This window comes from Centroberyx gerrardi, chromosome 8 (genome assembly GCF_048128805.1).
Source record: "Centroberyx gerrardi isolate f3 chromosome 8, fCenGer3.hap1.cur.20231027, whole genome shotgun sequence".
In the NCBI taxonomy this organism is placed as follows: Eukaryota; Metazoa; Chordata; class Actinopteri; order Beryciformes; family Berycidae; genus Centroberyx; species Centroberyx gerrardi.
The window spans coordinates 9,108,966-9,136,530 of record NC_136004.1 but is presented as its reverse complement, the minus strand read 5'-3'; the positions used below and the strand labels follow the sequence as shown (position 1 = coordinate 9,136,530).

General features: G+C 45.9%; 1 protein-coding gene across 1 annotated transcript; it reads right to left on the bottom strand.

Annotated features, from left to right (window-relative positions):
- Positions 1-88: 88 nt before the first annotated feature.
- mtmr3 (myotubularin related protein 3) lies at positions 89-27,565 on the bottom strand. The gene is given in 20 exon segments (XM_078285351.1): positions 89-5,247; positions 7,630-7,718; positions 8,233-8,343; positions 8,980-10,534; positions 11,118-11,263; positions 11,996-12,166; positions 12,444-12,629; positions 13,584-13,779; positions 15,092-15,203; positions 15,372-15,503; positions 15,926-16,116; positions 16,829-16,942; positions 17,248-17,432; positions 17,435-17,603; positions 18,121-18,203; positions 21,050-21,166; positions 22,128-22,217; positions 23,673-23,745; positions 25,166-25,241; positions 27,410-27,565. Coding segments are annotated over 18 exon segments (3,822 nt in total). The 5' UTR covers positions 23,676-23,745; positions 25,166-25,241; positions 27,410-27,565; the 3' UTR covers positions 89-5,075.

Sequence of the window (27,565 nt, the reverse complement as noted above, 5' to 3'; positions counted from 1 at the left end):
GCAAGTCTTACTTTGCATTTCATCATTTTTCTCACCAAGTGTGAGGGGTTAGTATCTGTTCCTGCTCGCAAACAACACACTGGGTTGGTCTATTTTATTTTTCCTTTAATTCTACAACAATGTAATGCTCTTCAAAGTAAATTCAACAAAACAAAATATTCAGACTTAACAAGGAGCACTTGTTACAGGAAATTGCTATGTACAGCTACAAAGTCCTCTGACAGACATGAGAGGGTTGAAAGTGCTTATCAAACAAAAAAGGGAAAAGGAGGAAAATAAAACAAAAGCATGAGTGATCCCTTTGTGAGAGACCCGTAATAAAACTGCTTGGCACCAGTCTCCACCAAAAGAGACAGACACAGATACACTCACACACACTATCACACCAACGTACGACGCATTCACACGCACACACCCACGTCACGTCATGTGATTACTGGGCCGTTGCAGCGACGCCTCCAACAGGACACTAGGTGAACGTCAGCGTTAGTGAAGAAAAACACAACATATGCAGACCAAGAGTACTTCTTGGGAGAGAAAAAAAAAAAAAGGGTAGTAGTAAGGGATCATCCTGGCAACGTGTCCCACATACATACAACCATGATGCTCCACAACACAGCGGCCCATCACGCCCGTCCCTCCCCCTCCGCCTCTGTGGGGCGACCAACCTCAGTCACGATACTGAAAAGAACGGTACACTTTCATTTTCAGCTTTATTTTGATGTACTTTGTGGCAGTGTCTACTTAAATGTAATGTGCAAAAAATAGTCACTTATTTTCATTTGTTTTTTTTTTTTCCTTTTAGACAATTCACATTCATGGATTGGTGAACGAGGCGAGCTTGGTGCCCCACATGCCTGTGATGGCGGTGAAAATACACAGTAAGGATTCATGCTGTTGCCTATCAGAGTGTCTATGGGTGAAACTGCCCCGGCCTTTAACACTCAGCCCGGGCAGGAAGGCAGCAGTGACACTGCAGATAAAGGGACATTACTCTCATTTAGCCCTCTGACACAAACTTCAGCTGAAGAGTTCCATGCCAAAGTTAGATATCCACCATCTGAAAAAAGTTACAGCTTCTCGTATAAAATGACTGACAAAGTTAAAACAAAGCATGGAGGTTTTTTTAATGACTAAATAAATTTGTCATTTAAAAAAAACAAGTCCTTGGTTGACACTGATAAAATTTTTACAGACTGGATCCTCTATATTTTAGAGATATTAAATGATGAACTATGGGTAATGATTTTTTTTCAAATGGATATATAACATTTTGGACATGAACTCTTCAGTTTGGGAGATGATGACCAGAAACAGTTCAAAGGCTCTGAGATCTGGGCCTTTGTGAATAAAACATCTGCAACAACAGGAACACTGATCTAGGATCACCGGTCGGGTTTACATGACCATTATAAACTTAACAATGATTCAAGATGTAAAGTCAGGGTTCTGGTCCCAGATCAGTACTCTGGACTCTACAGAGAGGAAGAGAGAGAGCGCAGTGCTGGATGGGTGAGCTGCTGGTCAGGGTGAAATAAAAATTGAAATTAGAAGGATTTGCTGCACCTTCAGCCTTGATGCAGAGGTACTTTATCAAATAAATAAAAAAACAAATCAATGTTTCGACACGTAATGTCTTACCCTGGTTGCCCTGAAACTGCTTGTTCAAACATTTTTTGGGGTATTAAATGAAGTGCTGCTGCATCTCGGCTATGAGGGTGAAACAGTTCCTTCTAATTAAAGGAGTGAAGGTCAAGCCATTGAAACACACAAGCTGAACACTACAGAAGGGCATTGAAAAAAATGAACACTTCAAGCTTGTTATGCTGACCACCTTAAACAGCGGCTCCACTGCACACACTTCTCTGATCTGCTCATCCTACCAGCAGACTCACATCAAGCAGTAGTTGCAAATAAGGTTCAGTGTTTGTTTTTAACCTGTCGGGAACACGAGATGGGTGAGGCTTCAGTACAATTTAGATAGCATCATGTTGCCAATCACAAGTTAAAGTGAATTGAGGTTCAAATAATGTGTGATCGTCTAAACTTTCTTGCACTCATTGTATTGTCCTATGTGGCAAACCGGACCCATCTGGCACCTAAGCCAGGTAAAACAAAACCGGAGAATTTGCAAATACTGTTTGGCCTGAAACTAAGTTAAGAAGAAGCAGGCCCACCGCCAACATGACAAGCTGGATGATTAGGAATCAAAGATTGGCAGTCTCGAGAAGAAGATCATCATGAACATAGTCTGCGGTCGTGTTTTGTACCTTTAATGCTCCAGCTGATTGCTTGCAAAACACAGATTCGATAATAACAACAAAGGCCATTCTTGATGATGTGAATCTGTAAAGCGTCACTCGACAACTACAAGCGCAGTGTGGATCTGTGGTGTGTGCATGAACGAGTGTGAAGGAGGCTCTGTGTGTGTGTACAAAGTAGAGGTAGTGTTTGTAGATGGATTTGAATGGAGTAATGTTGGTGTGTGTGTGTGTGTGTGTGTGTGTGTGGGGGTGTGGGGAGGGGATAGTTTGGGTTCAGGTTGCTTGTTTTGGACCACTGTTCTCTCAGTGCATAGGCATCTCACTGGCTATGGGCCGCACTTGTCATTTCAACTGGGTTTTTGCAATCCGATCCTAACAGAGGTTATGCGAGGTTATGAGATCGCAGCTCTGGGCGTTCACACTTGGCCCGAAAAGGTCTGTTGCGTGTCTCCTGTAGCTATATGTTTCTGTTTTTTTAGAAACTGCATCCACACCCCCCCCTCCTCCCCCCTCCCCCCTCAGACGGTACAAATCATATTGAAATGACAAGCGTCCCCGCAGCCGCCGACCAGAGCCGACTCTCCCGGCCCTGCAGATCCACTACTGATCAACACTGATTATCCTGTGGCAATTGAATTGTCTGGATTTTAAAAACAGCAATTCAAGAAAAAAACCTTAATAAATAAAGTTAAAGTAAGGATCGCATTTAAAAGGGAAAACCACTGCAGCATCAAAACAGGACACCCTGCTCCTCTATTTAAAAAAAACAAAAAACACCTGTATCTTCAACAGGTTGCAAATATAGGTTTTTTTTCTGCAATTAACAACAAAAGAGAACAAAGATAGAAATAAAAAAAACAAAACTTTTTGGTGACTAATTTAGTGAGCCACTATTCAAGGATTCTATACATTTTTTTCTTAAATGCTATATACGTATCTGAATATATTATTTCATTCATTTATTTTACAAAAAAATGTGTGTGTGTGTGTGTGCAAGGAGGTCATTGAATGGTGGTCAGGCAGGGTGGGGTGTCTCTGGGTACGTGAAGCTGGGTAGTCAGATTACATGTGGAGTTGGCAGACTATTACTAAGAAGCCAAGAACCCCCCTCTGCTCCCATGGGTGTCCTCCATGTTACAGTCAGTCCACCGATCCAGCTGGAAATCACAACCGAGGTCATGGCTGCCTGGCACCCAAAACAACATGTGTGTGTGTACGCCATGTTGAGTCGCACCTCAAAACCAATCTGAGTCTCCGGAAGTTGAAGCTCCCTCAGATTCATGTTAGATTCATGTACAATATTACCGGATTCCTGCGGTCTCGCTTCAGCCACGACATCGCTTCTGATTTCAAACTGCGGAAAAGATGAGACTGAACAAAATGAGTGAGAGGTGCACTTTTAACGGCGTCCGGCTCCCAGTGCCTGCTGGGTAAGGTAATAAAAGGGGACGTGCTGAGTGAAGGGCATGAAGGCGGGTTTAACAGGAGAGATTACACACTGTGTCTGGCAGAAGCCAACCTGCAGCTCATCGGGTGTCTGATAGAAACTGACAACGCCACTGCAGATGATTAGTTTACACTCGCAGCAGATGCTCCTGATAATAACAGTCTATCAGCATGGAAGAGCTGAACGGTCGTCAGCTGTTAAAGGGGCGGTTGAGGAGATTTAGAAGCCTATGCTATAGATCACTAACCAGCCCTCTTGTAGCTGTTTTTGTTTTCGAGAAATTTATAGCAGCCTCCTAATAGCACTTTCAGCAATGCTTGCTTGTACAAGTCAAAGGGGATTGAAATGATTTCCTACAAAATCCAAACAAGCCATTCCACTTACTATTCTTACTGTGGTAATTATAAGTACTTGAAAAGACTTCAGTCATAAAAGTATGTGATTTTGTGTTAGAAAAATGGTTTCATTCCCCACTGACTTGCAGCAGCATTGCTAACAAGCTACTGTTAATTTCTCACTAACAAAAACACAAAAAATCATTTTCAATATCCCAAGAGCATTTTCCATCAGTGATCACCAAGGTAGACTTTTAAAAAAAATCCTGAACCTTAAGAAGGGAGTTCAAACCAACATGCCATTAGACACCAAACCTCTATAGGTGTCCAACATCCCCTGCCTGCTCATGGCACTTTGGCCTGAATCCCAACACACATGGAACACAACTCAAACTGACACCAATGTGCAACTTGCGTCAAAGCTTCAATTGCAAGCGAACACGTTGAGTTGGGATTCAGCTCACAGCATGTTAGCATCTCTCCTGACCTGACACCGTCCAAAAGAAGCACGCGGCCCGAGCTGGGAGACGGTGGGAGTTTGTAGAGCAGAGTGGATGAAGTGGGGAAATGCTTCCGAACGTTTCAGATGAACAAAAGCCCTCCGGGAAACGTCCCAGCAACACAGTGAGATGACCCTCTCTACCCGCCTGGTCCAAGGCAACAGGAAGTCCATTCTCTCTCCCTCTTCCTCCCCGGCCTCGCGGTGCGCTCACACTGCCGGGAAACCCTCTGTGTGCGAACGTGTGCATTTTCTCTCTTATACACACACACACACACACACACACACACACTTCCTGCCCATTCATTCCAGCGCATATCCGCCATTCAAAGTGCTCGGCATCTCGCCAACACGCTATTCGGCTCCTCCGCGACGTCGACTTCTGTATATACACATGAACGTCCGTACTTGCGGCACACGCACAAAGTCCGCGGGACATTCCGTATCGCTCCTGTGCTCTTCTTCAGCAGTGTGCCTGTGTCAGCGGCTGGAGGCCCCGGTCCCCAGTCCCCAGTCCCGGTCCCCTGGCCCTAGTTGGAGCTGGCCGTGATGGTTTTCTCCAGCTCCAGGTCCATAGGGGCCGAGTTTAGCTGGAGGCTACCGTAGCAGGTCTTGCAGACGCGGCTGGGCTCAAACAGCTGCTGGCTTGGCACTGGGATCTTCTGGTCACAACAGCTGGCGCAGAACACGTTACCACAGTTCCTGCAGGGGGAGACAAACTGGTCAACATTAGACTCGGTTTCAGTTAGAGCCCCTTTACACCTGGCATTACCATGCGTCTGCTTTTCAGATTGTGTCTAGATATGACTTGGCTGCATTACATTTACACCTGACATTAAAATGAGTCTCCTGTATGCACACTGAACTAATTCCCCTCGCCAAAAGGCATGTTGCGGCGCACGCCACTTCCTTCCCTAAAAACTGACAGTAAACATCTTATCACACGTTCTCCATACACAAGCATCCCGACAATCCATTATTATTAAGCATGTTTCTGTCCGAGCTGCCTGTCAGCTGTGTGATATGTGTGCACTTCCTGGTTGGATCTGTGCGCTGAAGATTATTTCTGTTTACAAAGTCACTATATGCGACGGGAGACGCGTTGCATTTACACTTTGTTGTTAATGAGGCCAAATGTGTCTCTGACCACCTGGAGGTGGTTTGGTGATCAGATGTTCAGTGAGTTTATACCTGGTTGGAACTGTGATTTTTTTGTGTTTTTGCCGATTACAATCCGATCACCCAGGACGCATGTTAATACAGGTGGAGAGAGGGTGAGAGAGATCAAGCCACTGGATGGTTATGAGACGACCTCATTCATCATAGGTGTTGCACACTGTTGCTGTTTACTGTTGCTGTTTTAGTTACTCTGCTGTGTGATTTTCACTCTCACTACATGCCAGGTTAGCACAGGTGCTCTTAGACTCAGCAGTGCTAAATTGAATATTCAGTCTATTAACGACAGACATTACCAGCACTGGACAGGAAGGCAGATCACACTGGAGAAAGGCTTCATCAGCTTTTAAATCCCCATGCTCAGGTTCAGAAGGCCATGCTCACACATTTACACACACAGTGGCCCCTTTCACCTGCCTGTACTCGCTTGAGGATGTTGCCCTTTACATATGGCCCTCAGCGTAAATAAAAAACATAAGCATCTAATTCACTGAGTCTCATGTCTCCGCCCTTGTACAGTACCAGGTTGACTGAGTGGCCTCCAGTACCATGCTGTGCTGGTGAGAGGTGAGATGCAGGGGCTGGTTTGGGGCAGCATGCCGCCAGGGTGTGGAGAGAGAGGGGGGGCAAGGGGGCGGGGTGCTGATGAGGTGCTATGGCAGGAGGAGAGTTGAGGGTGAGGGAGTCCACGGTTTTTAAGAAGTGGCCTAACACTTAGCTCATTGATTTGACATTTCCAGGTGAAACAATAATCTGAGGCATTGGTGAAAAGCCCTCCACCCCTCATAGCACACCCACGAACAGCACCGTGCTCATGGTCGCAGCCAATTACAAACTGCTGAGTGGGAATATCCTGCCACTGAAGGTCTCACTCTCAAGTTCATACATATACATCTCGGAAATGAAGAGACATATCCCTGAGAACTTGCTGAAGAGAGCTGCCAACTAAAACAGAATGGAGGGAAACCAGATGCAGTGGGTGTGGGAGGGGTTAGGATTAGGAGGGTGCAGCGATGCCGAGTTAGGGTGTGGGCGGGGGAGGGGACAGGGGAGCCGGATCTCACCAGACCTCCTGGACAGGCTCCCTGCCACTGTGGAGGAGAGGGGTAGACAATGGATAAGAGCAGCCATCACAGTGGCCCATACTGCACACACTGAAACACACTTCCTTCTAAAACGCTATGTCTCCACACCTATTAGCCAATTCAGCTGTGTTGGGTTTACAAAGTTTAAAAAACAGCTGATGAAATGTAAAAGATAAGATAGCTAGAATTGTGAAACTGCTGCAAAGCTACACAGTCGAAGAGTATTGTCATTTTGGCCTCTTGCTTTTTAAACGAGGACTGAGTGAGAAATGGTGCTGACATAACTGGAGATGGTTGTAAACAAGAGGGACTAAAGTCCAGATAGGCGTAAATCTTTATATCCTACTGCTACTTCTGTCAGTCAATGGTTAACCTGACCCAACTCGCCACAGAGAAGAACAGGAAGTAAAGAGCAGACAACAGCGATATGAGGAAATGAGAATACCAAAGAGAGGAAATGCCACCAGCTGACAGAAAGAGACCTAAAAAGCATCCAATTTATCTCTTGCTCATACACGCTTCCAAGCACCCAAGGACATACACCAATATTCCCAATGAACTGTTTTCAATAACAGTAACGGCCAGATTGAATGACAATATCCAATCAATTATGCCTGTGAGAGCACTAGGCAAATCGCTGCATAACACCTCTCAACTCTCCAACTCAAAATATGAAACAGGAGAACTGGGAGAACAGGAAAACGGCAAGTTTGAGCAGAGGAAGTGTCTCCTTAAGCCTTAACAGGACAGATAGGAGCAGTCGATGACAGGGACACCGACTGAAGGTTTAAGCTATTGCAGCCTGATAAGGGTGTGTGGTTACCTGCAGTGATGCTTCCTGGTGGCGAGCCAGAACCTGCTCTCACAGCCATAGCACTGGGCTGCCAAATGGTCCGGGTACCAGCGGGTGACCTGCAACGTGCAGCTAAATCTCAGTTCACAACTCATCTACGGGTCAGCTGAGCTACAACCATCAGCTGCCATCCTTGGGAAGGATCTGAAGCCCATAAAATACATCCACACATATATGCCAAAAATGATAAGGCAGAGGAAGAGCGGCGCTTTTGAATCAATGGGCATGTTCTTTAATTCAGGCAAAGCTATGGCCCGTCACATGACCAGACAGGACCGGTAAAAGTGGAGGAATAATGTATAGAATATATGGCATTTGGTGGACGTTTTTATCCAAAGCGCCTTACATTACCATGAGTGCATACATTTTTACTATGGGTGGACTTTTTTCTCAAGTGTTGTACACCATGATGGAGTCTGATAGCATACAGGTATAAAGGAGCAAAGTCCCTTGACAAACTGACCTGATTTTGGCTCTTGATGGCCAAGGTGGCATGGTAAAAAAAGACACCACCACACAAGCTTTGTGCTGCCCATCCCCAACACATATCTTTATGTCAGCCTGGCTGCTTACCTCGGTGTCCTGCTTGTCCACCTGCTCCCAGCTGGCCTCGGAGAAGAGCTCTGTGCTGCAGCGCGACAGACAGTTGGGGTCCAGGTTGTACTCCGAGTCTGTCATTGAGGTCTGCATGAAAGGTGAGGAAAGACACAGACAATAAGAATCAAGCTCACTTTAATCACCAAGTATGATAAACAACAGGGATTTGTCTTGTTCCAGTGAGTTTCACTGTGCATACTGACGCACATGGTACAAGGCTTACTGACGAACATTCAGTGTTGCCGTCATAATAATGTCATCCTGAAGCTTGTTTTGACGCCTGACAAAGTTAGATTCATTCTACCCTAATATGGCATTTGGCGGTAGATGGTAAAACTGATATCATTCATTTTCAATAAGAGTGGATCAATATGAGGGTGGATTATGACAATGGCCTGGTTGGCTACAGTGGCATAAGGAGCTGCAGGAACAATTCATCTTACTGCAGTCTTCCACCATGGTTTCCAAACCAGATGTTGAGCATGTCAAAATTCAGCCTTTCATATTTAAAAGGGCAACAAAAATAGCATCTCTTAGGATATGAAATTTGCAGAAATAGCTTTAATTTTTGTAATCTGTTTGAGGGTTACAAATGCCCTACCTATGAATTCAGAAAATATGTGAACAGTATACACTGCACAGCCAGGCAGGCTTGTCAGACCATGCTCTCGTTCAATTAACACCAGAAGGACTTTTTCCGGTGTCAATCCGTCCGCATCTTACCACTTCGTCTCCCATGTCTCCGTTGATCCTGAAGGAGCCGGCATGCTGCTGATTCTCCAGGCGGCTCCACAGCTCCTGCACCTGCTTCTTCAGGGTCTCCACCTCCATCTGGTGGCCCGCCTCGATCTGCCTCAGCCTCTGCTGGATGGCGTCCGTGTGCAGCGTCAGCCCGTCGTCGTCCAGGTGGCTGCGGGACGGCTGCTCTGGGCTGGCGGCGGCGCGGCCCAGCGGGGCGTGGCAGCAGCGGTGCTGGGAGCAGATGCCCCGGGGGTGGAAGCTGAGGGAGTTGCAGCTCACTAGGGACACCTGCCGACTCAGCAGGCTCCGCTCCCCGTTCACTTTGGCCCAGTGGGGTCCACCGCAAGGCTCCCCGTCGGAGCTCTCGCCGTTATACAGCCCCTCCCTGCCGGGCTCAGCACTCGCAGACTGAAAGGCACTGACTGAGGGTCGCTTGCCACCCCCGTTTAAAGTCCTGGTGGCCCCGTGCTCGGCCTCCGTCTCCAGCCCGTTCTCTTTCCTAGGGCAGGGGGGCTGGCTCCTGCCTTCGTTGCAGGGCTGAGGGCAAACGGGCGGCTGTGCTGGGAGCTCCAGCCTGCTGCAGGCCTCTTCAGTCAGAGTCTCTGTGGAGCTCTCCATGAGGGAGGCCCTCTTATCCGCCTGCTCCACCGGCTCCGACGCGTCTCTGCTGGATTCAGGCTCTGTGAAGGCCGTCTCAACAGCCCCTGGCTCCTCAGGGGACTCGTCCCCAAAGCCATTAGTTATAGTTCTGTGGGCCGCGGGCTGCTCTGGCTGGGCTGAGGCGGGCTGACTGGGTCTGTGGTTGGGCTCCTCCTGGGCAGAACAGTTCTCTAAAACCTGCTTCACCAGATCCTCTGAAATCTGAGTCACCTCAGCTGCCTGCTCCTCCGGTCCCTCTGCCATCTCTGTGGGTGGAGCAGGACTGGTTAGAGAGGTGCCGTCCTCCTCAGCCTCAACCACACCATTCTCTGGATGGTGACCATTGGACAGTGGTTCATTCTGCATTTCAGTCCCATTGACCTTAGCACACTGATCTACCTCCTCCATGTTTGCCTCTATCTCCAACTCTGTGTCACCGTTGTTAATAACGTGAGTGACAGCCACATTAGCCTCTCTCTGAATATCAGCTCCCGCCTCCTCCTTAGTGGCCTCCTGAAGAATGTTCTCCATCTGGCCTTCCGCTACGCCCACCGCCACAGACAGCTCAGCCTCCTCCGCATCCTCTCCTGCTGTCTCCGGGCCCACGGAGGCTCCCTGTCCGAGCTCGGCGCGCGGGCCCAGGGGCTGGGGGCTGTCGTCCAGCTCGGAGTCCGCCGTGTCCGGGTAAGGCTCCGCTCCGGGCTGACCGTTACACCGGCCCTCCTGATCCTGGCCCCCCCCTCCCTCGGACCCCACGGCCATGTTGAGTTCCAGGGAGCGCCGGTGGTCCTGCCACTTCTCGTTGAGGCTCGGGTCACTGGAGCGCCGGTTGGGAGCCAGCGAGCTTCCCAGCTCACATGCGCTGGGCAAGTTGTCGAAGGAGCGAGTCTTCGGACGTCTTGAGGGAAAGGAGGAGGAAACAGAGAGGAATTGAGCCGATTATGCATGGAAGTAGCCTTTCATCACTTAACAATGGCTCAGTGTCTTTAAGGCCCCATGATTCAAACTGCAGTCGCACACATAATCAGTTAATCATTACAGAATGTTCAGTATGAAGAAATGTATAACTACGAATGGAAAATGATGAGGGAAGCACTGATTAAGTGATTCAGGAGATTTAACGTTAACATGTCAATCAAATCTCATCCCCATAAAATTATCATCAAGAAAGCCCACAAACTAGCTCACATAATAAAAAAAAGATTCAGAAGTGTTCTCTGTCATAAACCAAGTCAACATAAAAACATAAATAAAGCTACGATTCACTTCCTGTTCCTCTTTCATGACGCCGTGGCTGTCATGAGACATGAGATAAGCAGAGCATAAAACGATCTCAGCTATCCATGACTGCGAGGGTCCAATCAGATCACAGTATCTGAGCAGAGGAGTTCGGGCCCCGCTGGCTGTGGGGGCCCTCAACCTGGGTTTATCTTACATCAGGGAGGAAGAGGGGGGGTCGGGTGCCAGCGTGCCAGGCTCACCTGCCCAGGGGAGCGTCCTCGGGGTTGGCACCGGGTACGGGGTAGGGGGCGCACGAGTCGTCGGACGGGGTGGTGGGGGAGGAGCTGGGCAGGTAGACCGCCGTCCACAGCATCAGGTTGCGTACATGACACACTGGGTGGAGAACCTGCAACAACAGACACACGCTTAGCCAGGGATGTGATCAGGAAACAGAAAGAAAGCAAAACACAAAAAATCCATCTGAAAAATCCATGCTGATAAGAATGACCACCATAAACAATGGAAATACAGTTAGATCTGACAAGAAAATCAGAGAATATGAAGTACAAAATACATGTGACAATGAAAAAAAGACAAAAAAACACACACACTGGAATGCAAACACAAAAACAACAGTGTAACCACAAAAATGTGCTTTGCTTCCCGGAGGGTGGCAAGACGACTCATGAATCAAGCGTGGGTCTATAACAGTTAACAGTGAATTTAAAGCAGCATTATGAAATACAGTGCTGTGGGGAACGTCCTCCCCACAATAATCTGGAGTCTTTGTCGTCTGGGACTGTAGGCTTTGGAAAAACCTGCCTGAAGAGCTTAGACTCCTCATCTTTTAAATCAATTCTTCAAACACATTCTTTCACAGACAGGCTTTGACAAAATTTGTTTTTGTATTCTGATTGTATGTTTTGTTCATTTGTATAATTTGTCTTACTGGTTTTCAATCATTCTCTTGTTTTTTTAAACATGCTTTACACTTCAGAAAAGTGCTTTGTTAAGTTTATTATTAACACTATTGCCTCCAAGTTTCATTAGGTTAAATTTGAGACTAGCGTGAAACATAACCAGCAGTACACTGCGCCCCGAGGATTAGACACGGAGGAGTGTTACGGACTGAACGTACGGTCTCCGAGTGCGAGGAGTACAGCATGTTCCTCAAGGTGCGGTTCGCTGGTCTCAGCAGTGACCAGACGGAGCAGGTCCTCTCCTGGACGTGACGGTCCTCCCTCTCCTTGCCGCTGTTACACAGGAAGGTGCCAAACAGACAGGAGTAGGTGTGCTGCACCAGTTTCACCTGCATACACACACACACACACACACAAACTGACATGTAGTGGCTTGCGTACACCTCAGGTATGATAATAAAAAGAGACTCCTGCCGAAAAATATCAACAAGCCGCGGAGGTAATTGCACATTAGAGGTTCACAATCGGATATTCAACGTGAACACACTTGAATCGGCGTGTCATTTGCATGTATCTAAATATAAACATTCTGTTGCACATAATCGTCTGTTTCAGAGTCTGAGGTCATTGGGTTTGATTTCCACGACGAGCCAGTGTGGCGCTCACCAGGAAGGCCTCGTTGAACTCAAAGGAGCACGGGAACTGCCTCTGCAGCTGGTGAACGCAGTCCAGCCACTGCAGGAAGACGGGGCAGCGCTCGTTCAGGTCCTCAGAGTTTTCCCCGTGGCCACAGCGGTCAGCAAACTTGTGTCCGAAGTCCAGCCACTCGGTCTCCACCAAGACCTGGAAGCCCTGCACACACACCATCATGATATTTCACTTAGGTGCAGTAATATATATTGATGGTAATAACTATTATTTACCAGGGCTATGAAGCGATTTACAACATAAATGCAAATGTAAGCAATGAATAAAAACAAGAACAGTGTGTCTGTGGGTGGGGTCAAAGGGTGGAGGTGAGATATGAACCCTAGCTAGGGTGATGGGTGAACAGTTGGGGTGGGATGTGAACCCTGGCTAGGTTAAAGGAAAAATCCACCCTCAGATACTCTTCCACTGTTAGATATCATCGGTTTTTATGTTCAATGCATTCCAGGAGTTATTTGTGATGAAGTGTTGCAATGTTCTTTTCCCAGAATGCCATGTGACAACCCCCAGAGAACATTGCATTAAGCTGTTGGTTATATGTTTAGGTGGACAAAGACCATAGTGATAGCGTTTTTCCAGTCGAGAAAAAGTGAAAGTCACACCCTTTACTCATAACATGTCTTGTCTTGTGGTTGCATTGCATTCTGGTCTATTGAGGCTACTCTCAGTGGAGAAATGTGTCTCTCTGTCTCTTCTACAATGGATTTCTCCATATATAATTGTCGAATGTTGGTGCTAAATGGTGAGTCTAGATAGAAGACCTCGCTCTTTGATACTGAGGGACTGACACCAAAACCTTATGTTTACAGCTGATCTTTTAGATAGCTGAAAATTTTCTGCTGTCAAACTCCATTGTAGCTGCACTGGAAATATCTTGATGTGACGTGAGTTTGGCCAGTTATCTACAGGAATAAGAAAAATACACCACCAAACAACAAAATGGACCCAGAAATGCAAGGTACATCTAACAGTGTTTTGGGGGTCATGGTCGGGGGTGGGACACGAACCCCGGTTATGTTCAGTGGTGAAGCGTCAGGGTAGGATATGAACCCTACATGGGAGTTTACAGTCTGTCAGAAAAGCAGTCTTCAGCCCTACCTCAATAGTGCGGTAGTAGGGGTCCAGCAGCAGCTTGGACAGTGCAGCGATCTGGGGCGTGCGGTCCCAGCCGTCGGAGCAGTGCACCAGGACGGGCCTGTGGTCGCGGTCCACTGCGTTCACCACCAGCAGGGCCGCTTTCAGCAGCAGGGAGAGGTGCTGCAGCCACTTGGTGCTCTCCAGGGCAGACAGCCAGCTGCAGGCGCGCACACACACACACACACACACACACACACACACACAGCAACAGAGCAAAGACATCAGGGGACCTCGTTCATCTCCTACGCAGGGTTCCCATGTGGCCCAGATGTCAAATTCAATGGCTTTTCCATGACTTTCCATAGCGAAGTCGGAGCGCTTCTGTGACCTAAAAAGTTTATTCCTTCCTGGTTTGTCAATGGTGTTTTACAGTTCAGAAACATTCTATAGGGGTAAACGGTCTGGTTTCCACTACAGGTGGGGATACCTTGTAGAAAAACAGCTGAAAAACACCATCTAATGCAATGAATGTTTTAAACAAGTTGCAAAATACATTCTGTTATATTCCTGTAAAATGGCCCATTTCTAAAACTCCCTTATATTCCTTGACTTCCGCTGAGAGTTTAGCAAATTCCTTGACTTTCCCTGTCTGGAAAACACCTCTTTAGATAGAAATTAGATAGAAATAGAAATTACATGAACCAGTGGGAACCCTGCATACACTTTGTCCTACTTCAATTATGTGTTAATGTTTCACTCCTTTCATTTTTCTTATCTGCGTTATTGTTTTATTGCTGCGTTTGTATCGTCTATATTCTGGGAGCGTCTGGGACAGAGACAAACTTGTAATACTGGTTTTACCTTTCTTTTTTTTTATATCTGTGAAGTCAAGACTATCTATAGCATTCATACTTTGTATAATGATAGAAATTAGCTCTAGCTTTTGACAGATCACAGAAATTTGGGGAAAATCAATGTAACCTGCTGATTTTTGTATCAAGATCAATTTGTACTCTCACTACTACAGTATATGCACTTCTAGTGTATCACACTACTCACAAGCTGAACCACTGACCGCATGCATTCATTATCACAAAGCCTAGTCTTGAATAAGGTCTCTTTACAAAAGATAGAATCAAATTACAACATCTAGCGTTAGAGGATTTTTGAGTCTGCTCCAAGTCACAAGTTTTTTTCTTTTCTTTTTTCTTTTGATTTGATCTTCTAACCACTTTCAACAATGTGCTCTTGAGCCAGCGTGATTCAATTACAGATCATTGTAGAGTGGAATCTGGGAGTGCAGACGGAAAGAGATCCTCCACTTGGGGCTGGGCCAGGCCTTCTAAATCGGGCGCAGATGTATGGCCAAGGCCAAAACACAGCTGTGATTACTAGTTACTACAGTTACTACAGTGGGGCTGTAGACGTTTGGGTGTAATAGTTTTCAGCCTGTAGAGCTGTGACTCAGAGTTGGGATCCGGGGAGGCTGGGGCTGGAGGCACTGCTGGAGGCATAAAAAAAACACTCACTTGGCTGGATCGGGCATCTGAGTGCAGAGGAAACGGAGAGACTGGAAACTCTTGCGGATGGAGTGGATGTTGGCCATGCCCATGAACACAACCTCACAGTTTGGATAGTACTCTGGAACAAGCGGAAAACAATGTGAGAACCAAGAAAACTAAAACTAGTGGAGATTTTTTTATTTTAGCATAGAAAACAACAGCGTTAGTGGTTAACTGAGCTGCTGAATCCACAGTACACGTTGACCTAATTCTGCTCGTGCCCTGGGACTGAGTTGAAAGGACCTACCTGGGCATTCGCAGCCTCCCCCCTTCGCCCTGTTGGCTACGGCAGCAGCATAGGACCTGGCATCCAGGATCAGTAACTTGTGTGGCTGGATGGCCAGCGTCTCCACCTCTGAGCTGTTGGTCATGGAGGATTCTGATACAGACAGAAAACAGCAGGATCAAGCCTCTGCACAATTTACCACGCTACGATGTACCAAACGAATCAAATAACACGACAGTGTCTCTGTTAAACAGGATTTATTGTAATATAATGAATGCCATTTCAGTGAACGAGTCCTTCATTGAATCTATCGCTAAGATGTGAATTCGTTATACACAGGCATATCCGTCAGAGTTGTGATCCATGTGTCTGTATGAGCCTGCTGTCTCAGACAAGCCCTGACAGGTTGGATTGCTCAACAGTGTCTGCTGCAAATCCACACAGATAGCAAGGCTTCAGCACTGGGAACATCTGTCTGTGTGTTTTCAGCTGGAAGTATGTGTATGTGTGGGTGTGGGGGTGTATATGTCAGTGAGTGAGAGTGTGAGGGACTGAGCGAGAGCGTGAGCACTTACCAAAGTCAGTGTCGGGCAGGTCGGTGCCGTTGGTATAGTTGCCGTTGGCGAGGTGTTTGCGGGAGCTGCCGTCCACAGCGCAGGCCTTGGCGATGGACTGGACGAGGTGCTCGTCGTCGGCGTTCCTCCAGCCCCACCAGCTGACCTCTGGCTGGCCGCAGCGGGCGATCACAGCCCCCGTGATCTGGTGCCTATGTGGGGGGATCAGGGCAACAGGGAAGTCAGTAGGGACACAAAAACAGAGTCCACTGTCTGAAAACGTGTACATACCGATTCCATCTGGGCTCTAATCTTATTTCCAGGAAGAAAATGACATTTGCTGCTGATGGGACATGCACTACAGCAATACAGAGATGTGGGTTATATCCTAGATAGGATATAGTATTTACCATATTTGGATGCCCAAGTACCTTTACAGCCACCCAAGTAAACATTTGTTTCGTATTTACTTCACGTGCTGTGGCATGAAACTGGCATTCAAACCTGGCATTTCTGGTTGGTGTAGTTTTCAAAAAACAAATATTTAATGCTGTCAGGCACTGACTGTTGGTCAACTATAATGACCGTAATTCATTGAACCTGCGATGCAGTGCATGTTATTGGTTAAGTTGGTGCTCTCATGTGGTTCTGGCATTGTTGAAACATTCTGAGGCAAAGTAAGAAATGATTGGGGAGTAATCCATTTGTAATCATATATGTTATATTTGCCCCCCGCCGAATATAAACTGCCAACCTGTCCACAGTGGCACTGATATAGTCGTAAGGATAATATCTGAAGATGGTTTCATTTCCTTCAAAAACAAAAAGGCCTATCGCTGCATAAGGAAGCCTTTCATTGCCGTGTGGCAGTAAACAACTTAACCTGCTGGCTCAAAGGACTCGTGCAGAGACAAACAGACCAACCTATAAACCACCGCAGGAAACCTCTTCCAGGAGCGGAAGGCCGCCACATTCTCCAGCTCCTTGTCGGTGATCCAGGCTGGCACCAGGAGCTGCTGAGGATAGCTGGAGCAAAGCCTGGCAGCGCCGAGGGAGAGAGAGCAGCGGTTAAACAAGGAGGGAGAGAGAGAAACAGCACCAAAGGGCTGTGATGGCTCAACAAAGCCTCTGCCTACAGACACCTAATCCTGGGCTGGGCCCTTATCTGCCCAGGGCGCAGCACCAGCGGAGTACAATAACACAACCACCCACTGTCTAACACACACAGTCTGACTTGTGCTGTATGCCAATGAAAACAGAGGACAGGGATCTGTCTTCTAGCTGGGAGTCAGGGAAATCAACACAGCGGAAGGCTACGTATGCTGAATGAAGGCCGCCATTACCTGAACTTGCTGTTGATGTCAGATATCCTCCAGGCGTTTTGAGTGTCAAAGCCCATCCTCTCCACCTCGTTCTTGAACCAGGAGGTCACGTGTTCACCTACAGAGCAGAGATGTACGATAAGACCAGAGCAGAGCAGAGCAGAGGTTGTGCCGAGGTTATCTGAGGACGTCTGAGAGACAGCGGCCTACCTGGTCTGCACAGCTCGCCGTGCTGCTCCTTCTCCCCGGCGTACACCTCCATGCACCAGGCGTGGAAGGCGAAGGAGAAGAGGTCCTCCAGGCGGGAGGGCGGGCGCACTACTGCGTTCAGGCGCTTCAGCCATTCCTGACACTGCTCAAAGGTGGAGAACTGACACCTGGGAATCAAACCCAAAGGCCAACGTCACACCCTAAACAGGCTATATGACACTTGGTAAGGGAGTAGGGCTGAGTATTGTTAAAAAACATTTCAATGCCAATTCCTGTACTCTGATACTGCAGATCCAATATTATTCTAAGACAATAATAACTTTTTCCTTTATTTAAGGAAAGCATGTTTGACGCTGCCATAGAGTAAATTATTAACTGTAAAATTGCTAATGCTGTACGCTTTTCTAAATGGTAGCAGACCATGCCAAATTGATTTTCTCAATACAAATGTCCTTAGGCTAGTAGGAAGCCTGAGATCCCATTGCAGGGCCCCACCAATTTGAGGCTTTTCAATACATTAATGCGTTAAGATCAATTCCGATATTAAAAATAAACAAACAAAACATGGTGCAGTGGCTACAGGTATAGTTTTTCGATACCCAACCCTAGTACGGTGTAATTTCACAAACAGGATGTAAGAACTGCTGATTTGTTTTGGTGGCGTGAACTTGTCACCGGTCCTACCTGACAACCTTACAGTCCTTACAGGTGACATGGAGCTGGAACATATCGCGACACTCCACGCTCTCTATGAGCTGAAGAGGGACCTGCGGAGCAACAGAGAGGGGAGGACAACTTCACACCCAGTCACACTCTGATGGAAACCCTAAGGTAGAAGCTCAGCTTTTCTCACACGGATGGAAGCTGGCATGTGCTCCACACTAGCCTTGCAAAGGGACGCCTGAAATTAAGTAAACTGCAAATGTACCAATCAAACTCATGCAGTCAGTACAAGCAGAGTGGAAGACTGCAACTGACAAATGATTTACATTCCAAGCAAGTTAGACAGAAAGAGGGGAGTTAGTAGTGGTCAACACTTGGCGATACACAGTAAAACGCCATCATGCCTAGAATCAAACATTGCATTTTCATTCCATATATTTCATTTGTATGAAATCAACATCCCCGCGACATGGCACTAAAAAATAAACCAGTCACACAGGTTGCTTGTCAAGGTACATTTCCATAAATTTTTTACATCACTTCACATCTCCCTGAGCTCTGTTAATATACATAATCTTCTTAACTCTGGCCAAGCATGGGAGCATGAAAATGAACACTTAGTACTAGATCCTGAAGAGCTTGTATCTGCACCCTGATGGCCCAAAGTTACAGTCTTATCTTTTACAGGCAAATAATATCCAAAGTACAGAACTGTCGTGTGGTTATGACTTATGAGCATACTTTGAATACTGCAGGGAAATACCTAGGCTACTTTTACTAAGCTCTGTTAATTAGCTAAGAGCACTTTTCAGCAGTGCAGTTGGCTTTTAGAAAAGGTGTAGCTGATTTCGCTTTTCACACACAGTCCAAAGCCATGCATGATTGACAGGCAGTCATCAGCAGGTTGAAGCACAAATGTAAGAACATATCCACGCAATGGATTCAAGCGGTCAATACTTTAGTACAACAACTCAGCCAACAAGATTTTTGTCAGGAAATGACAGGGCAATTGCCTCATAAAGACCTTGTTGGGGTAAACCTTGCACTCAGAGACAGGACGCTTGAATGGTATGTGTGGGTATATTGTTCCATTTGTGCATCAAGTCTAGTTTAATCCAGCACCTGGCCGTAAACAGGATGGATGAGCACACCTCTACTCCTCTAGTCACCAGCCGGTTAACAGACAGGCGCACACACATTATACAGATTCATCTCAACCACTCCACGCCGTGCAGCGCTGCTGGGTACTTACTGACACCTCACAACAACAACTCTGCTATCCAAAACAAAACAGAGGGAACAATTACGAACATGACAGATGCTGAGTTTAAACTGTGTGTGTCTGTGCTGCTGTCGCCACGTTTCTGACGTTCTCGCATCCTGCTGCCGTGTCTTAATTCCTGCTCTCTAATCTACATCCCTAATCTGGCCGCCATCAGAATTCCTGGGCTGCTTGTTAACAGCCTCATGCTCTCTCTCTCTCTCGGCACCTCCCACCCCTCTGGCAGATCTGCGGGCTCTGAAAACTCTGCCATGTGATTCAGACACCTCACCATCCCATCCAAATATGTGTGAGGAGAACACTGGCTCTGTCTGATGTGAACACAGAGCAGCGATGTGAGGCTGGGACTAGGGGCTCATTCAGGTCCAATTAAACCCAACAACACGTGACTGGCTGACAGAAGCAACAGAAAACAATCAGATGCTGGGCTGCACCCACCAGCCAGAACCAGTGGAAAAATCCAACACACATGGAGATCTGGTCTGGTTGACTGAACAATGCTAGCTAATTAAGAAAATATTGTCCAGTTAGTATTGCTATGAGGCCTAAAACCTTGGTACCAATACTATCACAGATTCAATTTTACAACAATACAAACAGAACATCAAAATTGAGACCAAATAACCTAAATGAAATCATCATTCATCAATCATTTTAAATGAAATAAATATGAGTAAATATTATTTTGCACTTCCACAGAAGATAATTTCAAAGAGGGAGAACTGAAACTACTTTAAGTATTTCCCTGTAGCACATATTTTGCCATTGCACAACTTCCCTGCTCTTGCATGCCAGCAGCAAAACAGCATGGTCATCTGAATGCAGCACATGCTTTCTCTAAAGCCATCTAGAGCATGAATTTCTGGTAAAAATAGGCTATATGGCAAAAATGTAATCTGTGCATAAAAAACGTGTTTCAGTGAATTTTATGCAAGCTGACGATGAGACGTGACGTGAAACACAACATAGAATACCAGGTCTAGAAAAACTCTAGTATACCTCTGTTTCAAATCACAATACTGTGGCAAGTTTTTTAGTACCGGTAACCTGTGCAACATTAGGGCCAGTATGCTATAAAACATCTAAATATATATTGGGTGTATGAATCAAGATATTAACATGTCACAAATTATCAAAATATCATCCATATACATAATGCACAGTACAAATAAGACGGTACAACAGCAAGAGAATGAGAAAGCAATTTCTGTGAAACGGGAAAACGTAGTGCAGTGAGACATCCTAGTGATGGCGGATGGGAAGGGGTTTGTTTTTAGAACGTGACCAGACACGGGCAACAAAGCCGGGCTCTCTCTAACGTGGTGAAAGGGGGGAGAGAGGACGAGACTGTTGTGCATCCCCGATGGAACCACTGCAACCATGGCAACGGCAAGGGGAGAGAGAAAGCCGGGCGAGCGAGCGAGCGTAGAAACAGAGCTGGTGAAGAGAGTCACGCGCCGCTGCTGCCAATGCCCATCAGCTCTGAATGCCCTGGCCATCACAACACTGGCACGCTGGCCGCAGCTCTGTCCATTCATAAAATGTTAAAGCGCACGTTTACACAGCCTTGGGTAGAGACAATGTAATTCATTCATCGGCTATTTTGAGTCGTTTGGAAGACCGTCTATTTGTATCTGTGGCCACTTTTCACTTTTCAGAGGTACTTACATTGACAACGGACTCTTTGAACTTGATGTGTAGGCGGTAGTTGGACATAGCGATAATGGCATCCTCTGCTCTCCCCACATACTCTGTGAACTCCCCGTGCAGCTCAGGAAAGGGCACCTAGCAACGGCAGGAGATGAAAACATTTCAAAGCAAACTGCAGCACCAGTTCACCGGTGACGGCGGCATACACACAGGGCTGCGCGACGATCAATTATTTCATTAGATATTGTCACCACAATTATCAATCATCCTTATTTAGTCATGATGATTTCAGAAACAATTTTTTTTTATTCCTGTTTGTGCATCTTACATCAACATGCTGACTATTCTCAACTACAACAGACATTCTAAATGAAATGCAATGTTTCAATCTTGCCAATATTCTACAATTATTAAGGAAACTAAAATCATGATATACGATTGTAGATGACTAATTCAGGAGCCCTACATGCGTACAGCCAGGCTCTACTCTGTGTGCCTGTGACAAATTATAGATAGGTAAATCAGCTCACTTTCAATGTAATGATTTATTCAACTTAAAAACATTTAAATAGAAACTGTTGTTTTGTTTTCTAATGATGGAGTGTTCATTCTTAAATATCAGGCTAAAAATGACAACCTTCTTGTTACCTCCGCCAAGGAGGTTATGTTTTCGGTGCCGTTTGTTTGTTTGTTTGTCTGTTAGCAGGATTACGGAAAAACTACTGGCCCGATTTTCATGAAACTTCGTGGAAGGGTGCAGCATGGGCCAAGGAAGAACCCATTACATTTTGGAGCGGTTCCGGATCCGACTCACGAACAAGCAATAATAGCACGAACCTTGGCGGAGGTCTGCGTTCTCCGAGTGCCCTTCTAGTTCTACAAGTTTTTTCACTATTTTATTTTTTCATTATATTAAAAGTTTGAAGACAACCTGCTGCCTGGACTGACCAAATTGAAAGTGAATTGAAGTCGGCCTGGGCATGCAGGTTACGTAACTGATTACACAGAAGGGACACACCCACATATTTACACATAACTGTGAAGTCAGCAAGGCTTTACAGCACAAGATAAGCAGCCGGGGCAGCGGTGTCCTCACCTGCATGTTTTCCTCTTCCAGGACGGGGGACTTCTTGGGGAAGATCTGATTGGCCTGGATACACTCCAAGCTCTGCTGCCCCTCCTCCTCCTGTACAGAAAATCAACTCTTAGCCATCACCAAATTAGCATCAGCTCAACACCACAATCTTCTTTCACTCATATTTCACACTAGTTTTCACATGCCTTTTGTAACCTTTATCCAGGGAAGGCTGGCTGAGCATTTACTCATTTATTGCCCTGTCACAGTCTTGTACGGTTACACACACATTCACACCTGGGAGCTTCCCAATACAACCAGCCTTCTACTGTCGACCACTGAGCTGCTTAAATGCTGCTCAATTTAAGAAAAGGAGGGTGTTACCCATTCGCTTTGCCCTGCCCAGATTTTCCCAGCCACACTAACAACATCTAATTGGCTTTCACAATATTTGGACATGACAGAAATGTCACAACGCCTATTTCAACAGAAAGTTGATTTAAGACCAACTTGACGGTGCTGCATTTATGCTGCTTTGTGCGATGGCCCTATCCTCCTCACCCACACTGCCACATGCGGCCCAGGCCGAGTTACTATCATCACCCCTGGTACACCTGTCTGTGTAGCCAAGTTACTGTAGATGCCAGTAACACAGTGCCATCGTCACAGTGCTCAAAACCCACCTCACACAACCCAAAATATCCAAAGTAATCTATTCCACTCAAGTGCCTGAAATAAAATCAGAGATCTAAATTCAATTTTTGGTTGGCCAGATGCAATTATGGTCCAATTTAATTTAATTTAAAGGCAATCTTTACAAGCAATCTGTCTTGTAGGCATAGGTGAGGGCTGAGTATTTTAAGTCACATATATTTGTCACATGCATTTCATAACTTCACAGAGGACATCTTTCAGCTGGGAATGTGCAGCATGGATATGCAAGCAGAGTGGAATTGGTGGAAAAAAATGTCTGGCCTTTTGCTGACACAGATCTGTAGGAATCTATGGCCTATGGGTGGATAGGAGCGGCCATGAGTGAGTCGAGTTCAGGCAGAGCATGGCAGCATGGCAGCATGGCTGGGACAAAGAGAGATTAAGGTGGTCTACAGAGATGGCAGATAATGGACAGCGGCAGCACATCCTGTGGGATGCTGGCTCAGCGTGGCCCACCGCTGTCTGTGAGCCAAGCTGATACACAACGTCGCCATGGCTGGAGGAGCAGCGCGCTGAGGCCAGCCAGGGGGCAGCCGCAGAGCGGCATGCCAAAAAACACAACAACTCACACATACACACTTTGACAGGCAACACATCCACTCCGCTGGTTATGTCACGATGTCGCACTACAACTGAAATTTCAGCAGTCAAAATTGAAAGCTGCCCTGCTGAGGCAGCAGCCTGGGTGGAACTTTGACACTGCTGTGGCCGTCGTAACTGTCTGCCTCCTGGTAAACAGAGCTGATTAAAAGTGAAAATCAATGGAGAGTTTCCGATTCTGCAGACTGCACACAGGCCACAGGAGAGACAGCAGTTATTGTCCAAAACATGCATGAGGAGAAGGCAGTTTACCATGGCCCCTGTGAAGGAGTGTGGGTCACCCAACAAGGAACGCAGGCCTCCCTCTCTGGACCCAAACCTCAGCCTGCAGGAGAAAAACAGACAATTATGGACAAGTAAAACTGACAGAAAACACAAATAAACACTACATTGTGCTAGCACTTAGTTACATAAAGCAGCAATCACCTACTTACATTCGGTCTAATATTATTCTAAAGCAGGGGTGCATAACCTTTTTAAGTTAAGATCTACTTTTTCCTCTCCAGCCTGAGGTGAGCCATTACGGAGACAGTGTCAATTGGGGTCATTCTTAAAAATGATCGAAGCAATGCTTGCAGAAACAGAATTCATTATCAAAACAACATAACCTTATTGGCTATTTGGCAACACCTAAAATATCAGCAATGTTGACTTCAGGTCACTGTTTAGGAGATTGTCGAACAACCACAACAGCATTTTGTCCCCACCCCACTCATGTGGGGAGAGCATCAATATCAATGACTGGTTTTGAAATATTCTTAATATCAATAAGTATTTAGGACGTAGTCTTACTAATCAGCAGGTCAGTTTTTCATGTTTATCAGAAGTGTTACCAAACATTCCTAAACAGCCAATTTGCTGACTGTGAACATATAACTGTTTACTTTAAGAAATATCCTAAAAATCAATTGCTGTTATTAAGATTTACATCAGTTTTGGGAATAAGCAAGATTTTTACAATGCAGATTGATGTTTTTAATCTAAATAACAACAAAGCTAATTAGACTTTGAAAAGGATGAAAATTGCTTTTTTCACCCAGTACCTTACCAGCTCACCCTCAAAGAGAACCTTTTCAGATTCATCTTGCAGATCGCCGCATCCTTTTTGGATGACATTACTAATTGAAATGATAAGCCACACTAACTCCATTCTTTCTAGCTGTAGTCTACTTTTTGACGAGTTACAGACAGAAAGCTAAATGAAAGCAACACATTTAGCTGGTTAGCTAGCATACTTGATCTGTGTTGCAACTCTCCACATGGCTTCCCTTGGCATTTGGTTTAACTGCATGTGGACATGAGCAGATGTTGGAGGAGCTCATGAGAAAACAAATGATACAGGGACTGGCTGAATCTTAAAGGTTGGTCAAGCAGGTGGCATACTGTCTAGGCTATATGTTGTTGTGAATGACGTATGCTAGTATCAAGATGCACGAATGGCTCATACTTCCTCAGAGAGTAAGCCTAACTGGTAATCAGCTGATTGGAGCCTACAATCGACCACTAGATTGTGAGACCCTGGTTGGGCAGTCATGTTCAAAAGTTCAATAGCAAATCAATCCCCCATTAAGCGTCACCACAATGGAAGGCATGGGCGGCACATATTCAGTCAGTTGGCATCATATGGGGCATGTTAGAGAGACGCAATTATTTGTGACCACTGTTAGAGAAACAGCAGAAAGCTGAAGTCGCCACACAAAAACAGTAACTTGATATATCCTAGGTCTACCACCATTTAGACTTACCACAGATAATGAGCAACGGACGATGAGTTGTCCTGATGATCCTGTTTTGAAACTCTCACAAGTAGGACATGGAAATCTGTGGAAAATGAAGGCAAGCATGGAACTGAATAATGAGCAAATGCTTTCCTTACAAACTCTTCTATATTTTGCAAACAGCAGACTTTTCACTGCAGCATTCAACCTACAATAGTCCCTTTGATTCACTGGCAAATATAGCTGTACTGGTGGTTATAGCAGCTTGCAAGTGAGGTGAGAGATACCACTTAAACACATTTGTGGAATGGAAAGAAGCCAGTTGGGTCTTGAAGCAGTTTGTCTACAGTCCAGCCAGCATACAGCCGTACTTCAATCAATCACCTGAACTGCTCATCTAACATTCACCTTCTGAAATAGCTTAGGCCACCAAAAGCATGTTAAAACTTTTCCTTCTCAATAGGTGCATCCCAATTTCCGATCATTTCTTGATAGGAAAATAAAGCTTTTAAACCATTGCCACCTCCTGGGCTTGTGGTCAATACAGGCTGATTTAACGTATGACAATGTTAACAGTATAAAAGACAAATTATTCTTAGAATAGAAAAAAAAAACCTCAAACAATGCTTGGTTACCTGCCAAAGTAGCTGGTCGAGCAAATGTACTTACTTGCCAGAGCCAACCATTTAACAGCATTTGGCTGGTGGCTGGTGTTAATTTCCCACCCTGTGTACAACAGTCTAAATATCACCCGCCAAGAACATTATGATATCATGTCTTTCTCTGCACGTTAGACTACATGGAGATGGTGTTCAAAGCGATATCTTCTAACATCTCTGTTCAAAACACGCAACCCATTCTCGGATCTCTTAGCATACAGGCCCACAAATAGTCAGCAAAAAGGTCAGCAACTCTTGCAGAAACTGAAATCTGATCTCAGAAGGTCAGTGAATGAGAGGCTCAGGACCTTGCACACCTTCTCTGGAGCATTTAAGATGCCAGGGGGCTTGCTTAGCAGAGGCAATGAAAAATTCCACTGCACCAGCAGCAGCCAAGGCCCTCAATACCGCTTGGGTGTTGAGACTAGTGTGAAGCAGCCAAGGGAGGTCATTATTTCACTTACCGAGGAACCCAACTCACTGCTGCTGCTAACTGATAAAGCATATCTACCACACACACACACACACATGCACGCGCACTCACACACACGGCTATGTTTACCGCAGCGGGCTCATGACCCATGGCTACGGCTCAGTCTGGCTCTGTGTTCAGAGTTACACAGGGCAGGCTAAGCCCCTTAGAGCCTTAACGTTACTCCTATCCCGTGACAGGCCACCATGCATCAGAGCCTGCAACGTTATCGAGCAAATGGCCCCAATCAACTAGATGACCAAGCACCAGGAAGAAACAATGACTGATTGAGGCGGCGAACTGCATAGTGACTAGCAGCACGGCTGGCTTGACTACACAAACTGTCATATAACGGTATTGAATATAACAGCAGCACCAAATAACGATTCACCTAACGTTACCGTTATGTAAAAGCATGAACGTTAGCTAAGCTAACGCTGTTTCTGAAAAAACACTCTAGAGTCCACTACAGGTTACCACTCTGTAATGTTAGCGTTAACACAAATACATTAACTTGTTTAACGTTAGCTAACGTTTGTTGCCCAGAAAGACATCTGTGTAGTTAAACATAAGCCGGCTAACTTAGCTATCCAGAAATCATATCCAAACATGGTACATGGTAACTAACGTTAACTAGCAAGCCAATTGCTCTGTAACAACAATGTTTGTAACTTAACGTTAAGCGACGATTAACAATTTGGGCATAGACTAGCTAGCTAACGTTTCTTAGGCTAACAGGTTGGTCAGATAGCTAACTACTCACGTCAATGGATACAATTACTGCTCTTCCTTCTTTCTGGCTAGATGTATTGCTACGTTAATGATCAATCAAAACTAAACGTTAGTCAAGTAATGCTAGCTAACATTGGCTCCATAGTAGTTGTTTGGATTCCACGCAACCAATATTAATATTAACTAGCAAGCAATCTGCTTTTATTTTACAATCTAAAAGTACTCGGCGTGGCCATTATTGCTAGCTAACGTTGACCAGCCAGTAAGCTGGCTAGCTAACGTTAGCTAGTTGAGCTAGCGTAGCTCTCTGGAACTGTTTTTGTTGTTGTTATGAGATGGAGGGCGGACCCCAAAACGGAGGCCTCTGTCAAAACACACCGAAGAACGAAGACAAGCCGGCGGACTCACCAATAAAAGGAGTGATGGGAATTTAAAAGCCAAAGATTCATTCGAAGAGTCGTGCAACTACTTAGCAATGAATAAACCTCGATCAAATAAACATTAGTCATATCCGAGCCGAGGCCAGTTTCACTGCGTCCCGTTCCAGCACCGAGTCGTCGTCGC